Source organism: Vulpes lagopus, chromosome 6, assembly GCF_018345385.1.
Source record: "Vulpes lagopus strain Blue_001 chromosome 6, ASM1834538v1, whole genome shotgun sequence".
In the NCBI taxonomy this organism is placed as follows: Eukaryota; Metazoa; Chordata; class Mammalia; order Carnivora; family Canidae; genus Vulpes; species Vulpes lagopus.
In genome coordinates this window covers 116,482,386-116,499,503 of record NC_054829.1, presented here as the reverse complement: position 1 = coordinate 116,499,503, position 17,118 = coordinate 116,482,386, and the positions used below count along the sequence as shown (strand labels likewise).

The window sequence follows — 17,118 nt, the reverse complement described above, 5'->3', positions numbered from 1 at the left end:
AAGAAGCAAGTGTCCTCATGTTTAAGCCACATGATCTGGCTCTTTCCCATCTCTCTAAATCTTTTTCATACCAATCTACCTTTGTTTGCCACATTCCACTTACACTACTTCTTTGTCTTTGTTTTTTAAACTTGTCAAATTCTTTCTTGCTTCATGGATTTTGTATTCTCTAATTAAAGTGTTCATCATCCCAACTCTCTGCTTGGCTAACTCATACTCACCTACTTCACATTTAAAATATGCTAGTTTGGGGATCCCCGGGTGGTGCAGGGGTTTAGCGCCTGCCTTTGGCCCAGGGCGTGATCCTGGAGACCCAGGATTGAGTCCCACGTCGGGCTCCCGGTGCATGGAGCCTACTTCTCCCTCTGCCTATGTCTCTGCCTCTCTCTCTCTCTGTGTGACTATCATAAATAAATAAACACTAAAAAAAAAAAAAATGCTAGTTTGCTTATTGTCTGTTTCACCAGATTTCACTTCGGTTCCATATCAGCAAAATTATATCTGCTAGCTAGGTTCACTACCATCTATTCAACCCCCAGCACTGACCTGGAAACCAGTAAAGTTCAATAAAGATCCTTTTAAAGAATGGATATTGTCATAACCTATACTTCTTATACATTTATTCTCATCATAATTCTTCTTGCATGTTTTACAATAATAAAATGAGGGATGCTACTTCATTTTTTTATTTTATAAAGAATCAAAATGTGGACATAAAAATAGTTGCTCATTCCTTTCTCTTTTTTTTAAGATTTATTAATTCATGAGAGACACAGAGAGAGAGGTGGAGACTTAGGCAGAGGGAGAAGCAGGCTCCCCACGAGGAGCCCAATGTGGGACTTGATCCCAGGATCTCAGGATCATGACCTGAGCCAAAGGCAGATGCTCAACTACTGAGCCACCCATGCACCCCTAGTTGTTCATTTCATATTCCTTTCACTACATATACTTAGCACGGTACATGTATATACTACTCTAATAAGTGTCAGTAATTTGTGACATTTTGTCATTAAGAAAACAAGTGATTCTCCCAACAGAGAAATGGACAGGGGCATATTTATCTCCCTCTCTCCTTAGCCAATATGGAAATAACACACAAAATAAAACCTCATTTCAGTCCATCACATTAACAATGATTAAAAATAAATTTAAAGCATAATGTTGGGAAGAATACAGTGAGCTTGCAGTCTACGCACACTGTGGTGAGAATGCAGACATCTTATATTCACTGGAAGAGTAAAACTATCAAACACTTTAAAAATGTTCATTCTTTCTGATTTAGGAATTCCACTTTTAAGAATTTATCCTAAGGATGCTGATTTATATACAAAGATATTCATCTCAATATTATTTACAAAATAGAAAACAAAAAGCCTGGGGAGTCTTAAATGATCAAAATGATGGAATATCACCCCTATCATTAATTTTTTTTAATTTTTGTAAAGTTATTTTAGAGATGAGTATTTAATAGTTTGGGAAAACCTATACTTTAACTTTTCAAAAGACACATAAAAGAGATCATATTTAAATTTTGCCTGGGAAGCGGACTGTATCTATAAAAATGCTGGAGAGTAGGTAGGAAGTGATACTACTGGTTATCTACAATAAAAGAATATTATTTTCATTTTTAGCACTCTTGTTTTCTTTAACCTCTATAGTGAACAGTGAGTTAATTTTATAATCAAAAAATATTTTCAAAAAAATGACACTACCACTCCAATATTTTATAAACTACAACACAATTCCAACAGCAATATATCTTTTTAAAGATTTTATTTATTTATTCATGAGAGACACAGAGAAAGAGAGAGGGGCAGAGATACTGGCAGAGGGAGAAGCAGGCTCCATGCGGGGAGCCGGGTGTGGGACTCGATCCCAGGACAGGCCCTGAGCCAAAGGCAGAGACTCATCCGCTGAGCCACCCAGGTGTCCCAAACAGCAATATTTTGGAGGTAAGTGTGACAGTAGGCAATCACATTAGCAAAAATTTATTTCTAAAATGTCAACTTTTTGTTTTCATATTTTATGAGGAAGACTTTCAAAGATTCATACAGCAAAGCAAATGTTTTGCTTTAGCCATTTTTCAGTGTCTTCTGACATTGAAATCAAATATCACTTGGGGGCTTTTTACCGCAGTTATGAACCACTGTTTTAAGAGTTCTCTTCTTATCAATTTTCATACATTCCAGTCTCTTTAAGAGTCTTCAGTAAATCTTTATCATTTGCATATGTGATCTCTCTCTGATTTTTAGGGCAGAAATGACACTGAGCTTTAATACAGTGAACAGTGACTAACTTACCAGGAAATCATTGGTTGTATTTTAAAAACAAAACCTTCCATGATATAAACATTTGAGTTAGGCAACAAAATTTATCAATAAACAAATACACATATATATATAAAATTATAATTAAATACACAAACACATAAACTACACCTCATACAACTTCAATTTACTGTGATAAATTCTTGCAAGATAATATATCTCTTATTTTCCATTTGTAAGACTGATTGCTCTTAAATGTAAAAATAGAGCATAAAATAAAGCATTCAAAGATACTTAAATGTATGATAGTTATTTCATAGTGCTTGTTGTGTGTACATTCAAGCCAATCAAAAAATGCTATCCAACTGCCATTCACTCATACCAAAATATACTAAGCTTTGATCTCTATATATTTTTCTATAAATACTCTAATTCTCAAATATTCTCCTTTCCCAAATTTAATTTTTTAGAAATATATACTAATTACTATTAAAATATTTATTTAAAAACAATATTTGGCTTTATAACAGTGGAATAAAAGAGCATTTCTATACCTGGTATTCCAGATTTGCTTGCAGAGGTCTTTGTTCCACTCTGAGTAGCATTACCTCCAGGGGATAAAGTCTCTGTGGGATATGTAGTCCCTAAAGTCTCCAGCTCTCCACGGTTTGAGGAAAACACCAAGTCCAAGGATGGCAGCTTTAGCATGCATTCTACTCTTGATACTGGTAAACAGCTAAACTTGATCTGTGAAGGCTAACAAGTGCAGAAAACCAAAAGAAAAATGTTTTTTACTAGGTATTAGTTAAAAAAATTCACACTGGATTCTAAAAAATACAATTAATTTCCATTTCAGTCACCATATTGCAAATTATTTGATACTTAAAAAGGATTTTGTGTTTAATGTCCTAGCTTTTTCAGATACATGATATATTAACCAAAATATATTTAAAAATGGTATTTTAAAAAATCTAAAAATTTGAGAAGTCACCTCTGAGTGATACATATTTAGACATTTAGATAATTCAGAACATTAAAGATATCTATATTCACATTATACTTGTTCATAATCAACCTTTTCTTAAAGGAAATAATACCTCCTAAAGTTTTTAAAAAGCTGTTGCATATACAAATGCTATTGTAATAATACAAGTTTTATAAACTCTCAAGACCTCACCCATTACATGATTTCATCATATATTCAAAAGGCTAATGCAAAACTCCAGACTGAAGCCCTTTTGGCCAAACTGCTATTGTAGAAAACAATTTGGACAGATGACCATTAGTGTTGCTTTATTCTTGAGATTATCTAATTTTAGTTGAAAGTAAGCTGAAACCTGAAGTTTGGTTACAAGTAGTTTTCAAATCCTCTTTAATAAATGGACTCAATCAGATGCTAATATACACTACCAAAGGGCTGCTGATAAGACTGCATTTTACAATAAAGTATTAAATAAAAATTCTGTAACTTTTTGTTAGCAAAAATTTAACAAAGGTACTTATGTGTGACTTACATCTCAATTACACTTTATGTTAGCCCAAAAAGGACCATAATGGCAAGAAATACAGGTGCCATAATAAAAAAGGGTATAAAATTCTAAAAAAAAAAAAAAAAGAAAGAAAAAAAAAAAGAAAAAAAAGGTTTTAACTTTAATTTACACATTTTTATTTTTGCCAAAAAGTAAGAGATTTTGAAGGCCCAGATATCTATGAAGCTCCTCAGCAGAAAATTAAATACATACATAAAATTGTACATATATTTCCCAGAGGTTCTGGCTGTCTCTAAGTCATAATAAGTAATACTAAAGATCCACGAACCCAAGGTTAAAGAAACTTCAAGGGAAATAATGGTGGAAATATTCAAATAAACTTAAGAAAAACATTTTTCTTTAAAATAAAAAGGAATAAATGAAATATATCACCTGAACTCGTACATAAACCACAACATCTACAGGGAAGGAAGAGTAAGCAGATGTTGAAGATGACACTAATGATGTTGTCGATTCTTCCATAGGATCTGGTATTTCAAAATGTCCCATATCTTCATCTTGTGAACTTACAGCTGTTAAAATATTTAGTTCTGTTATTAGGCCACAGACAAAACATTTACTTTTTTAAAGATTTATTTATTTCTTTGAGAGAGTGTGTTAGAGCATGCAAGTGAGCACATTGGGAGGAGCAGAAGGAGAGGGAGAGAGAGAGAATCTTAAGCAGATTCAATGCTCAGTGTGGAGCACAGATGGAAGATTCCATCTCATGACCCTCAGATCATGACCTGAGCCAAAATCAATAGTTGGATGCTTAACTGACTGTGCCACTCAGGCACTCTGGGCAAACTGTTTATTAAAAGATCCTTTCTCTCATGCTAGTACTGATATCAAGGGTATGAACACACAGAAACATACTTCTATAGCCAATCATTCTATATATCTTTCCCTATTCAAACCTCTTGCTCATTTCTCCAAATTCTGACTTCCCTGCTATTATAACAAACACTGTACAAAGAAAATTAAGCCTCAAGAAGTTTCCAGTCAAGAGGGAAGCTAATATAGGAATTAAGGATGTTAATTTTGTCATTAACTAGCTGTGGCCATGGGAAAATCATTTAATTTCACCAGGACTTAATTTCTTTTTTTGTAAACAAGGACTAGATGATTTCTCAAGTTCTTTTTCAGTTCTATAATTCTTTTTTTTTTAAAGATTTTATTTATTTATTCATGAGAGATACAGAGAGAGAGGCAGAGACACAGGCAGAGAGAGAGGCAGAGAGAGAGAAGCAGGCTCCATGCAGGGAGCCCGATGCGGGACTCGATCCCAGGTCTCCAGGATCACACCCTGGGCCGAAGGCAGGCGCCAAATCATTGAGCCGCCAGGTGTCCCAGTTTTATAATTCTTGATCACTGAATATATTATATAATAATATATAATAGCATTACAAATCCTTCTAAGAAATAGAATTTTGAAAGTATTATGTGATAGAATGGTGCCTGGACGGCTCAGTCGGTTGAGTATCCGACTTAATTTCAGCTCAGGTCATGATCTCAGCATCCTGAGATCAAGGCCCACACTGGGCTCTGTTTGGGGCATGGAGCCTGCTTAAGATTCTCTTTCTCCTCCTCCCTAAGCACCCCCACAAAGCACTCTGTGCTTGTCCTTTCTATAGAAAAAAAAAATTGTGATGGGGAAGTAAATATCTAAGGAGGATACTTACTTGTATAATTCCTTTCAATTGGTGTAATTGGGATAGTTTCCAGAGCTTTTTCCAGGAAGTCTAATAGGCAGGGACTAATAACCATTTCTTCTGGCAATGACTGAAGTGCCACCCAAGCATATAATTTGGCTGTTTTTACTCCTCCACTTCCTTTTCCTTTGGCTAGAACATTTACAAATGTGAGGTGAATTTAATAGTTCCCATACAACATATAATAATTTTGTGAGAAATTTTGTGAGAAAACTACATATGACAGTTTAATCTGGTGAAGCACCTTATACCTAAACCATACAAGAATGCAATAAAAATAGCAGATTGATAGAAATATGATATATTAATATAAGAATATAAAGATAATTTATGATGCATATAATACAATAGTTATTCCTACTTGCTCTAGGTCACAAATGTTGCTTCAGTTTTTCAAGTTTATAATTTGTTTAGTATCTCATTTAGCATTATTTTGTCTACTTAAGAAATAGAGAAGTATAACAATATCCTGTGGTAAGTGAGGAAAAATTTTTTCAGGCTTTCCTATGTTCCTGCTCTTCTTAGCTTGTAGATCTTTATAGTGCTTCCCTACATGGACTGCCATCCATTTTTCCTTCTATGTAACAAATATTTCTGTGTGAGTAGAATGGATATAATAGTTAACCAAGACTTAGCTAACTTTGGCTTAAGTTTCTACCCTCAACATATACTAGTTTTGTAAACCTAGTAAAGCAGTTCAACTTCTATGAACCTACACTTCCCTCCTTTATAAAATGGGGATAATAATATCTGTCCTGCACTTATTGGGCATAGATGTGACTTGTAAATTGGAAAGTGATATAAAAATATGCATTATGTTTATTAGCTATTTTAAAGATTTATACATCAAATTCCATCTCTCAAATGAAATATTTTGAACTAATTCTTGCCTAGTCTGATATTCCTCCCCACCCCCCTTTTTTTAAATTCTACTATATATATAAGGTCTTATTCATGTGGTGTGGTAGTCAGATTCCAAAATAGCTTCTAGTGGTCCTTGCCTCCTGATATCCATGCCCTTGTGTAGTTCTCTCCTGCACTGAATAAGGCTGACCTGTATGCTCAGTATGATATTGTGGAAGTGATGGTTTATGACTTCTGAGGCTAAGCCACAAAAGATACTGCAACTTTAAGCCATGTTCTCTTTTGGATCATCCCTTTTGAGGAAAGTTAGCTCCTTTGTTATGAAAACACTCAAGCAGCCCAGTAGAGGAGGAACTAAAGCACCAGTTTGCCCACCATATGAATGGGATGTGCTAGAAGTAGATTTTCCAGACCCTGTTGAGCACTCTGATGACTGCAGCCTTAGCCAACATCTTGACTGCAATGTTATGAAAAACTGTGAAGTTAGATTCACCAGCCAAACTGCTCCTGAATTTCTGATCCACACAAACTGTGTTTGAGGTTATAAGCCACCAGATTTGGGATCATTTATTATGCAATAATAGATGATTAACAAATGTGGTTAAGACCAATGTACTTTGTCTTAAATGTATAAGTCTGATGTTTTCATCTAGCTCCCAAATATGAACTAGATAAAAATTTTTCTACATAAATAGATCTAAAAAGTTAAATAAATAAACTATTTAGTATATTAAGTTTCTTTTAACATTGATATTCTAAGGTAGTATCAGTTTGAAAAATAGCCAAAAGTCGTTGGGCCACTCTTCCATATGTGAACTTTATGGAGTCATTATTGACAAGTTTGTTATTTTTTTTCTTTAACATGTGAATTTGCAAGAAATTCTCAATAGAGCAAGTAGGAAGTAGGTGATGACTAAAAAGTTGCCAAAAAAATTAAAAATAAAGTATATTTTCCTGAAATACCTGAGGGAATAGGTGGGGGTTGGGGAGGAAGTAAGGTGTTAGTCTTGCTCTGGACAGTGCAAGGTAAAGGAGGAGAAGGAGGAGATGGTGCACTATCTTTCATACCATACAGCTTGGACTCTTTAGAGAGGGTTCTTGGCAAGGAAGATCCTCTGGAGGCATTGGGTGATTCGGTCTTTAGTGTCTTGGAATTGTAATGCAACTGTATTAAGACAAATAAACTTTTAAAATTAAAATAATGAAGGTGAGAAAAACCAACAAATGTACAAAATGTGGAAGAAAGAACATCCAGGAGTCAGAAGACCCAGTTCCAGTTTTTACAAGTCAACACTGTGATACTAGCAAGATTCTTAGTTGTTTTTCATTTAAAATTGAAAAAGTCATCCCAGATAATAAGTTCTTTCTAGCTTAATGTTATAGGATTCTATAATTCTAAAATCTAAAAAATAGGTGTTTAAAGTTGGACTAGGAAAGGTTTATCAAATGTTAGGAATATCAATGCATAAAAAAGTTAACTTCTTACTGCTAAATTTTAATGGAAAAGCTCTGTAAAAGGGGCAACCTGAAATTGGATCTTCTTATGTTTAGAATATAGCTACATCACAGAAAAATGTTGGAAAGTCTCACTTTAGTATAATCAGTAAAGGAAGAACCTGTACAATAGAAAATAAACAGTGCTTAGAATAATTTAATCCTAGACTTTTAGGTTTTTTTACCTTTACATCAACTCCAGGAATGTAAAATACTGTTGTTTCTAAATCACTAGGCTTTGTCTGCAGAGATGATGGCACTTTCTTGCCAGTCATTAAATGGGTGGTAGAAGCATAATTAGTCTGAAACTTCTTCTTTTTTGAAGGAGAATCTTGATCTAAACTCCTGGAACTTCTATCATAACTCCTATAAATAGAAAAATGATTTTTATCTTTTTTAAAAAAGGACATTTATCTCCTTTTGTTTAGAATCCAACTTTTATTTATACAGTAAGTAGGATGTAATCCTTCATTAATAAAGTTGAAGAAGTAAAGCTCATCAGTGTCTGTAGCTAAACTGGTTAACAGCATGCATAGATGATGTTCGTGTTGTATGCTCCATAACCACATAGGGCAGTCGTCACCTTTAGTCTTTCCTGAGGTCCTAGCTGTTTCATATGAACATATTATGTTGAGCCAAAAGAAATTGCCCTTTACATAAGCAAAACCTGCTGAATATCAGCAATTTATTGTACTGAATTAACATGCTTTTTATCATTACTTCTACACATTTGTAGGAATTTAACTGTTCAAGTGCCTTTTTATCTTCGCATTTTATAACACCTTCCTTAGACAAATAGACCATTAAAAAAATTAAATATATATATATATAATCTTTATACCTAACATGGAGCTCAAACTCATGACCCTGAGGATCAAGTTACATGCTCTATGGACCAAGCCAGCCAGGTGTCCCTAAAATCTTTCATTATGAAAAATTTCAAACATGCAAAAAGTAAACAGAATGGTATACTGTGAACTCCTGTGGCTCCATCTCCCCAGCTTCCACAATTGTCAGCATTCTGCCCTTTTTTAAAATCAGCATATTCACCCACTCCCCACCTACCCCCTCAATTATTATTTTCTTTAGCTCTTTTTAACATTAGGAAAGAAAAGCAAAAATTCAAAGAAAAAAATAATCTAATCTTAAGCCTGTTTGTACCACCACTTTTTCAATGATGGAGACAAATGGTAAAGCTGCAGCTATATCCTATATCTCAGTATACTGAGACCTCTTTGTCCTAGTTTCCCAATCTCTATTTCTTTTTGAATTCATCAAAACTCTAAATAATCAGGGTGGCCTCTCCACTGTCCCCAGCTCCTGTGAGGCCTGGGCACCACTGGCGCGGCTCTGATTCTGATGACTCCTCGCCCTGCTCCGAGAGGCAGCACAGCCTCAAGGGGCCCCCATGACCAGCAGGGGACCTGCCCCGGGAGGACACACCTGCCTGGGAAGGCCCCGAGACACTTCTATTTTTCTTCAACTCACTTTATACTTAAATAAACTTATTTTAAGGGGGAAAAAAAAAAAACCTCAAGATCTCTTTGAGTACTGCACTGTTCTTTAAAATAGAAATGTCCATAATACAAGAACAGAGACTGAGAAATCCGTGCTTTTTTAAAGGATAATTCCAAAGATACAACTCTTTTAATTAAATTGCTAGAATCTAAAGCAGACATGCATTTCTAGTTGCCAGAAAATTTTATATACTTATTTAAAGAAATAATATGTTATACAAAATAACCACTCAAATTTACAACTATGATTAAATCCACTCTGTAAATCTGCATTTTGGGTCATGGATGAAAAAGTTGTTTGTAATTCAGTGATATATATCAATAGTAGTTCTAACAAATGAAGTTACATGTACCCTTTCCTGACTAATTTCTTACCTTCTCAAGCTTATATCATCATGCTCTTGTAGAAGGGTAGTTGGGTGGAGAACACATTTTCCACTATCAATTTCAACCCGTATATCAAGTTCAAAGTCAATATTTCTCTCTGTGGCTGTGCCACTAAGACTTCGGTTGACTGGAGCTGTGGGCCAGCGTTCTGTAAATAGCTGATGAACAGCAGCAAAGCCTGTTGCTTTTTTACGAGATGTATGTCTAGGGAAAGAACAACCAATCATTACATTGTATTAAATTGCAAGAATTTTCAACAAACTATTTCCTAATATGTTATGTGACCAAGAGTCTATAAACAAATATACTGTTTTATAAATCCACACTTATTACTCAACTAGCTCATATTATTTGAAGTTTTTTCTGAGTTTGATGGAGTCACATTTTATTCAACAATCATGCACTCAGTAACTATTATGTCCCAGGCAACGTGCTAGGTGCTGAGGACAGAGGCTCAATCACTGCTAGTAAGGGGTCTGAATATCAGTGTATGAACTATGTTCTACATTTTTGAGGAGATTTCATTTTTGCAAATTGTAAAGTGCTATTTTCCTGATTTTATTAAAAGACTGAAGAATAGGGAAAGAAAAAAATAATGCCATAAAGAGCTAAACTACATTAGTAAACTATGGCTATGTCTCAGTCTTCCTGTGGCTAGGCACATTAAGATTTTTTTTTTCTATAAAAGTTAACAGTTACACATAAAACCTTAAAGCTCAGTTCTAGACTTTGAAATACTACCCACAGGTCTCAAAACAAAAAGGCCACTTACGAGGGTTTCCTGTAAATATAAAACCTTTCCCTCTCATGGTCTTCGTCCTTTTCATCCTTCTCAGAATCTTCACTAGAAGAAGACAAACTGTCATCCCGTCGGCCCTCTTCAGGTTGGAAAGGAATGCCTGATGAATAGCCTCCTGGAGTTTTGGCAGAACTGAACACGGAATATGATCCTTCACTGTTTGAGGAGTAATGGGATGGACCTTCAATGGTTACTGACAAAAGGTCTAGTTCTGTCTCCTCTGGAAACTGATTGATTATAAAAAGAGAAGACGTGAATCAGGTTTATGTTATACATCTCTTCTTAATTAAAAAAAAGAAAAGAAAAAATATATGTTTAAGCATTTAAAATTCTCTCAGAATTGAATTTCTTCACTCTAAACTGAAAGAAAGCCAGATTTACGAACATTTGAAATGGCACACCAAGGAAGGAAGCAGATCATTCCACAGAAAGTCACACTACTGACATACTAAAATTAGTGTGAAATTGAGTGAAATTTTACTGTATATAAGCCTATATCAACCTGTTAATTAGCACATATTGTATAATTCTTTAAGCAAAGTTAAACATGCTGTGGAGACAAAGCAAATAATGCGATCAACTGTAAATCAGAGGGGCAAGAGAGCAATTAGTGATGACAGAGCATGCAGTGTCTGTACAGAAAGTACTTCATGTTTCTAGCTTTTTATAGGTAGCTTCTAAAAATGAGTTGCTAATTGGTTGAAGAGTGATGCCCCAATCGTTATGTAGTTAAAGATAATCAAACTTAAGAATACTATTTTTAAGGTGAATGGTTTATTATACACACTATGTCGCTGAGAATCATACCAGGAGGCCATTGTATTTAAGTAGATTAAAAAAAAACACCAAAACAATAAAATTTTCTATGATCTAATTTATATTCCCAATTTTGAGAGTTGCTTAAATATCCTTTGAAAATGTGATAAGCCTTTGTAAAGTATAATGTGCAAGGTAATGCAATTTATTGATGCTATTAGATACAAGAAAATTAGATACATGAAGACAGAATACTGTAATAAAAATTTCAAACATGCAGAATCCAGCTTTTCCTCACTTTTTATGATATGTTATTTGATAAATAAGTAAAACAGATTTTATCAGAATACCTTCAATTTTTAAAATTGAAGTAAGAATTTGTGTGAATATCTGTTTTATATTGATTTTATATTTACCCACGCCCTAATGATCTATTTTATAACTTTTTATTTTTATATGCTTTTTTTTTTACAAATAGCCTATACTATTTAAAAAAAATAGGACTTGAACCAATTCAAATACTGATGCCTTTAAGAATTACTTAATCATTTCAAAATATACTCATAAATCAAATCATTAGTTTTACATCTGAAACTGATATAATGTTATATGTCTCCATAAAAAAAGTTGGATGGGGAAAAGTCAATTAGGAGAGGCCCTTGATTCAGTTCTGTAAATGATTTATTTCCATTTATTTGCATTTTTAGAGAAAAAGGGCATGTTTATCAAGCTCCCTATAATCTCATCGTCTTAAAACAAAATTTATTTTGACTAAATTCAGTGTAACTACAGGATATGTACTAAGACTATAGTGTAAGAGGGCAGAGAAACAAGATGTACGTGGAATAAGTACCAGTTTTTAATGAAACTTGACAGAAAATTCCTAGACAAAGATTTATATGCCTAGTATACAGATATATTTTTAAAATTCAACTTTCTTTGCATGACTTACATTTAGGGAAAATATATGGTTCATAAAAATGTTTATTCAACTTATAAATGCCTGCGTAGCACATTTTCCACACTGTTTTGAACAGAATAATTTTTAAATGGATTGTTTTTATACATATATGGTTTTTTATATGTATACAGTGACTCCAAAGAAATAACATTCAATGGTTAATTTGTTGTCCTGAGAGAAGTTTGATTCTAGTTTCAATTAGTTAAAAAATTTTTTTAAAGAAAAGATTTATTTTGTGGTTGAAGGTAGAGGAAAGAGATTTGCTTAGGGATTAGCAAATAAATAATAAACAGCAGGTTTTGATTTATGATTTGGCTAATTTGGTAAGCTGATTTAGTCTATAATTTTGGAGATTCAATAATTAGTATTATACAAAGAAGTACAGAACTAAAATCTATTCATGCAAGAGCTTATAAAACATATATGATGAAAAAGAATTGAAACAATCTTAAAGCTTTATGTAAAATATTTTTGAGGTCTGAGTTTAGTATAAAATGAGAGAAAGATGTTTTGAAAGCAGATTTTTAGGGCGGTTAATCAGTTTTAAAGCAAAATTTATGTTGTTCTTAATAAGTACCTGAAAATACCCTTCCCCAGGACAGCTGGATTGTGGCGTACTTCCCCATATTGTTTTTTTCAACTTAATTAAAATAATAAGAAAATATATAAAAACTTATGAAAAACAAAAAAACAATGGTTTAAAAGCAAACATTCAAAAAACAAAATAAATGTGTTAACATAAATTTTAACATATATAAAATTAAATATAACTTTTAAGCTGACCTTTTGACTTCTGGTTTCTGCTATTACTTCTATATGAACTAAATACATAAGATAAATACATAAGTACAAACATTCTACAACTATGCTTGTCTATAAGACCTAATTTAATGTGGATTCATATATGAAAGGAATATTATTCGACAAAGACTTTCTACCTAAGAGCAAGCAGAATGGGATCTTTATTCTAGGTGAAACACTAACATGAGCAGCATGACTCTCAAATGATAACACACAGGGATGCCCTGTTTGGTAATTTATAGACACTTCACCTATCACAATACTCACTTTCATTGTAGGTAGGAATTCATATTTTGAAACTTCATAACTACTATAATTTCGTAATTACTAAAATTATTTGGCACCGGTGTCTCTTTAACAAATAATAACTCTCTTACTGTATCTTGAATATTGAAAGTTACTCTGGGTCCAGGAGATGCTGCATCCACACGGATTTCAGGGAGCTCCTCAGTCTCTCCTATTCGAGAACTGGAAGTAAAATATAAAGTTATAAAACAATTTAAGTATTTTTTAAAAAGCCCCTAGACTTTATAAAAAAGCCTAACAAATGACAATAATATTCTAAATATTTACCTTATCTAAGGATTAAATTTTTGGTATCCCATTTCTTAATCTTTAACATCCCATAGGAAAAAAAAAATAAAACACTGAATGTTTTGATTAACATAAGATTTTCTGAAACTAAACCATATAAAAAAATTTATGCTTCTTACTTTAAGTCCTCATTTATTAGTAAGATGGTATTTTTAATATGTAGAATTTCCATTTTTTATATGCTAAATATGTATGTAGTCATACCTTTTATAAAATGACAAACTTATACCAGCAGCTACTAATCTGCACATATTCATTTCTTTGAATAGTCTGTAAGTTTATACATAAACTTGTCTAAATAGCAAAGCACTATTTTACTAAAAATGATTGCGGTATAAATACAATGAAGGAATTCCTTAAATAAACTGTTTAGTTTGATATTATCCATTATTACCGGTATTTGATTAATAAGGTTCATTTTTGCTCCCTTAATTATGTAATTTCCCCAAATAGAACACAATAAATAAGTAGTGGATTTTCATAAAGGAGTTAGCAATTTTATTACTTGTTTCAGTGGTTGAAATATATATTACCTTGTCCTTTCCATTCGTTTAAGAGGAGGTCTTCCAGAAGCAGAAATGCTTTTTGAACGACTGTAACTTGGTTTGTAACCCAAACCCCACTTATCCTTCAGAGAAGCAGCCTAATAAAATAGGAGAGGGAGAGAGACTTTAGACAGTTGCTTATTGTAATATCTGACTACAGATAAAATATTCTATTCAACAAAACAGTATGTTTCCCCCAGGTCAATAACATGTTACTTTAAATTTGACTTTAAATGTCACTTAGCAGTATAGGTGGATCAAAGCAGAGCAGGACTTAGCTATCTTTAGTCCTAATGTCAATTAGAAGAGCTGTATAATGGAAATATGATTCACCATCTAGCCTGAGAGAGAAAAGAAAAAGATTGGGTACAGAAATAAGGTAGAAAGAAAGGAAACAATTAAAAAGGAAAGAAAGGCAAAATAAAATGAGAATTAAAAGGAAAGATTCTGGGAGAAAGCTGGGTAGTGGGAGGAGGTGAAAGGGAGATCAGAGGAGAGCAGGAAGGAGAGAGGGAGAGGCTCGAGGGAGGGGTGGCATGATCATCTTAAGTACCACTAATAGGCACCCCTGCCATGGCACTCTATATTATAGGAGAGGAAAGGAAGGGGCAAGGTCAACACTCTACTTGTCTCCAAATCCCTCTTTTCCAAATATGTAGTTAGGGGCTAGATACTGAAAAGATTCTAAGACAATGGAGGTGTGGAAAGCAAGAGGACTGAGGGGGAAGGGGGGGAAAGACAGATGAAATACATGCTAAGAACACAGATAAAACTTAGAGAATTTCCCTAATTCTCTACCTAGTTTTATTGTTAACAATTACCAAGCATAAACTACCTTATAAATAGTACGTAAGCAATATTTTAATTCTATGATTGTTAGGTACATAGTAGCAAAAAATTTAAAAACAGACTTATGCAATACAGATCATCATTATCCATTTATTATCACCAGAAGCCAGTGACAAATAATTCAAATTGGATTTTATCTTCAATTTAAATAATTTAGAACAATATTCAAACTAGGGTGTCTGGGAGTTTGTGGTGATCAAGAAAGTTGAAAGTTCAAGCCAATGAACCCTGGATTCCTGCAACCTTTCCCTACTTCCTCTGGTCCCAGCAGCTCTGATTTAATGTTTTTAATGTATCAAGGTGCCATCAAAAAATTGAGGGTTCTGTTGATTTAAAAAAAAAAAGGTTAAGAATCTTTTTTTTTTAAAAAAAGTCTTTCCACTAACAAGACCACTTTGCCCTAAAGCAATCTACTTCTACTTGAATATGTTTTAGAACTATTTTCTAATATATGTTTATAGTACATGTATTTACATTTTTGTTTCACTTGTTCAGCAATTGGACTAAATCCCAAAAAATGTGGTAGGAAATGGGGTCAATGATAAGTAACTTTTTATTTAAGAGACTACAATTCTAGATGGGACAACTAAACGTGCAAAGAAAAGAGAATGAATGAAGTGCTGAGAGTACATAGTGGTAAGGTCAGAGAGGTAAGGTCAGCTGTGGAAAATGGGACAGGAGCACAATGGACATGTCAAAAGACTCATATTTGAGTTAGAGACTAAAAAGAAAACACAGTTTCATGAAAGGAAGACAAAACCCAGTGGCTAAGGACAGACTGTAGAGTCCCACTGCTATATAACCTTGGTCAAATTACTTCTCTCTGTCTCAGTTTCCTCATTTTTATAATGGGGAACATAATACAAGCTACTTCATTTGGCTACTGTAAAGATTTAATGGGTTGTTAAATGTAAAGGGCTTTAAACAGTGTAGATGTGAGATATACAAATCAAGTGCTATTATCACTAGCAATGGAGAAAGAAAGAGAACTTAAGTACTGTCACAAAGTTTCATAAAGTAAAAAATAAAAGAATGGTCTACTCTAACAAAATTCTTCTTAAATTTACTCACTCGCATACTGGACCTCCGTAATTTCTTACGAACATCTCTTCTAATATCATTCACAGCAACAGATTCTAACTGCTGATAACGCTGAATTTCCTGGTTTATGGTTCCTTCACTTGCACCCAATTTTCTGGATGCAAAACAAATATGGTAATTAGTGTAAAGAGGTAACAAAGCAAGATTGATTTTTATTTGCTCCTTTTTAATTCTTTCACTCATCAGAATATCAAAGATTATATTACATTATATATGGATAGGCCAAAATCCTCCATAGAGTTAACAATCATACCTCGTAATTATAAAAAAGCTTTCTAAAGTTTTAGAAAATGGCTTTTTACTTCTGCATTAAGAGGCTCTGACAATCTCATAAAGGATACAGACCAACTGCAGAAGAATGTATGTAAAATTCTACATAAATTTAAGCCTCAGGTAGAATTTTAGGGGAGGAAGTATATTTTGCTTCAAGCCATTGTTAATGCCGAGAGCAAAACTCAAACTGTGATGTAAATCAACAGGAAAATGTGAATCACTGTATTGTAATGAATTTACAGACTAGTTTTTAGGTAATACCTTTCATTATACAAAATGCACATATCTGTCTAAAGTTCTTGAATGCAAAAATCACAGACATAAGTGGTGTATGAAGATTAAAAAGATGAGGAAAACTATCACCTTTTAGGAAAGAAAAAATTTTTCAAAGTTTGACAAGAAGGATATTTAGTCTTCTAGGGCAAGTATTATTTAATCAGTACTATGCAGCAGGCAACAGATAAAGAAAAAAATTACCACCACTTACTGCCCCCTCTCTACTTACCCTATATCCACCTCAGTTCTAGAGAATTGCTACCACAAGCCAGCAAAAAAAAAAAAGTGTGAACTTTGAATTTAGACACACCCAAGTTCAAATTCCACTTCTTTAAGGGCTCTGAGCCAGTTTGGATAATGCCATATAACCTCACAGAAGTCTTCTGAGGATTA

The 17,118-nt window shown here is 33.5% G+C and overlaps 1 protein-coding gene across 6 annotated transcripts in view; it reads right to left on the bottom strand.

The window, feature by feature from the left end:
* The window catches only part of KIAA1109 (KIAA1109 ortholog), a 211,643-nt gene that overhangs the window by 21,712 nt on the left and 172,813 nt on the right, over window positions 1-17,118 (bottom strand). For 4 of the 6 annotated variants that reach the window (XM_041758126.1, XM_041758131.1, XM_041758129.1 and 1 more), the window contains 11 exons: window positions 16,147-16,270; window positions 14,215-14,324; window positions 13,465-13,555; window positions 12,864-12,926; window positions 10,543-10,796; window positions 9,759-9,974; window positions 8,052-8,232; window positions 7,441-7,537; window positions 5,479-5,640; window positions 4,190-4,329; window positions 2,822-3,023 (listed from right to left, as the gene is read on the bottom strand). In XM_041758126.1, the coding sequence (XP_041614060.1) occupies window positions 2,822-3,023; window positions 4,190-4,329; window positions 5,479-5,640; window positions 7,441-7,537; window positions 8,052-8,232; window positions 9,759-9,974; window positions 10,543-10,796; window positions 12,864-12,926; window positions 13,465-13,555; window positions 14,215-14,324; window positions 16,147-16,270 (1,640 nt within the window). The remainder of the gene's footprint in view (window positions 1-2,821; window positions 3,024-4,189; window positions 4,330-5,478; window positions 5,641-7,440; window positions 7,538-8,051; window positions 8,233-9,758; window positions 9,975-10,542; window positions 10,797-12,863; window positions 12,927-13,464; window positions 13,556-14,214; window positions 14,325-16,146; window positions 16,271-17,118) is intronic. The other 2 variants (XM_041758130.1, XM_041758132.1) reach the window with 1 other exon arrangement.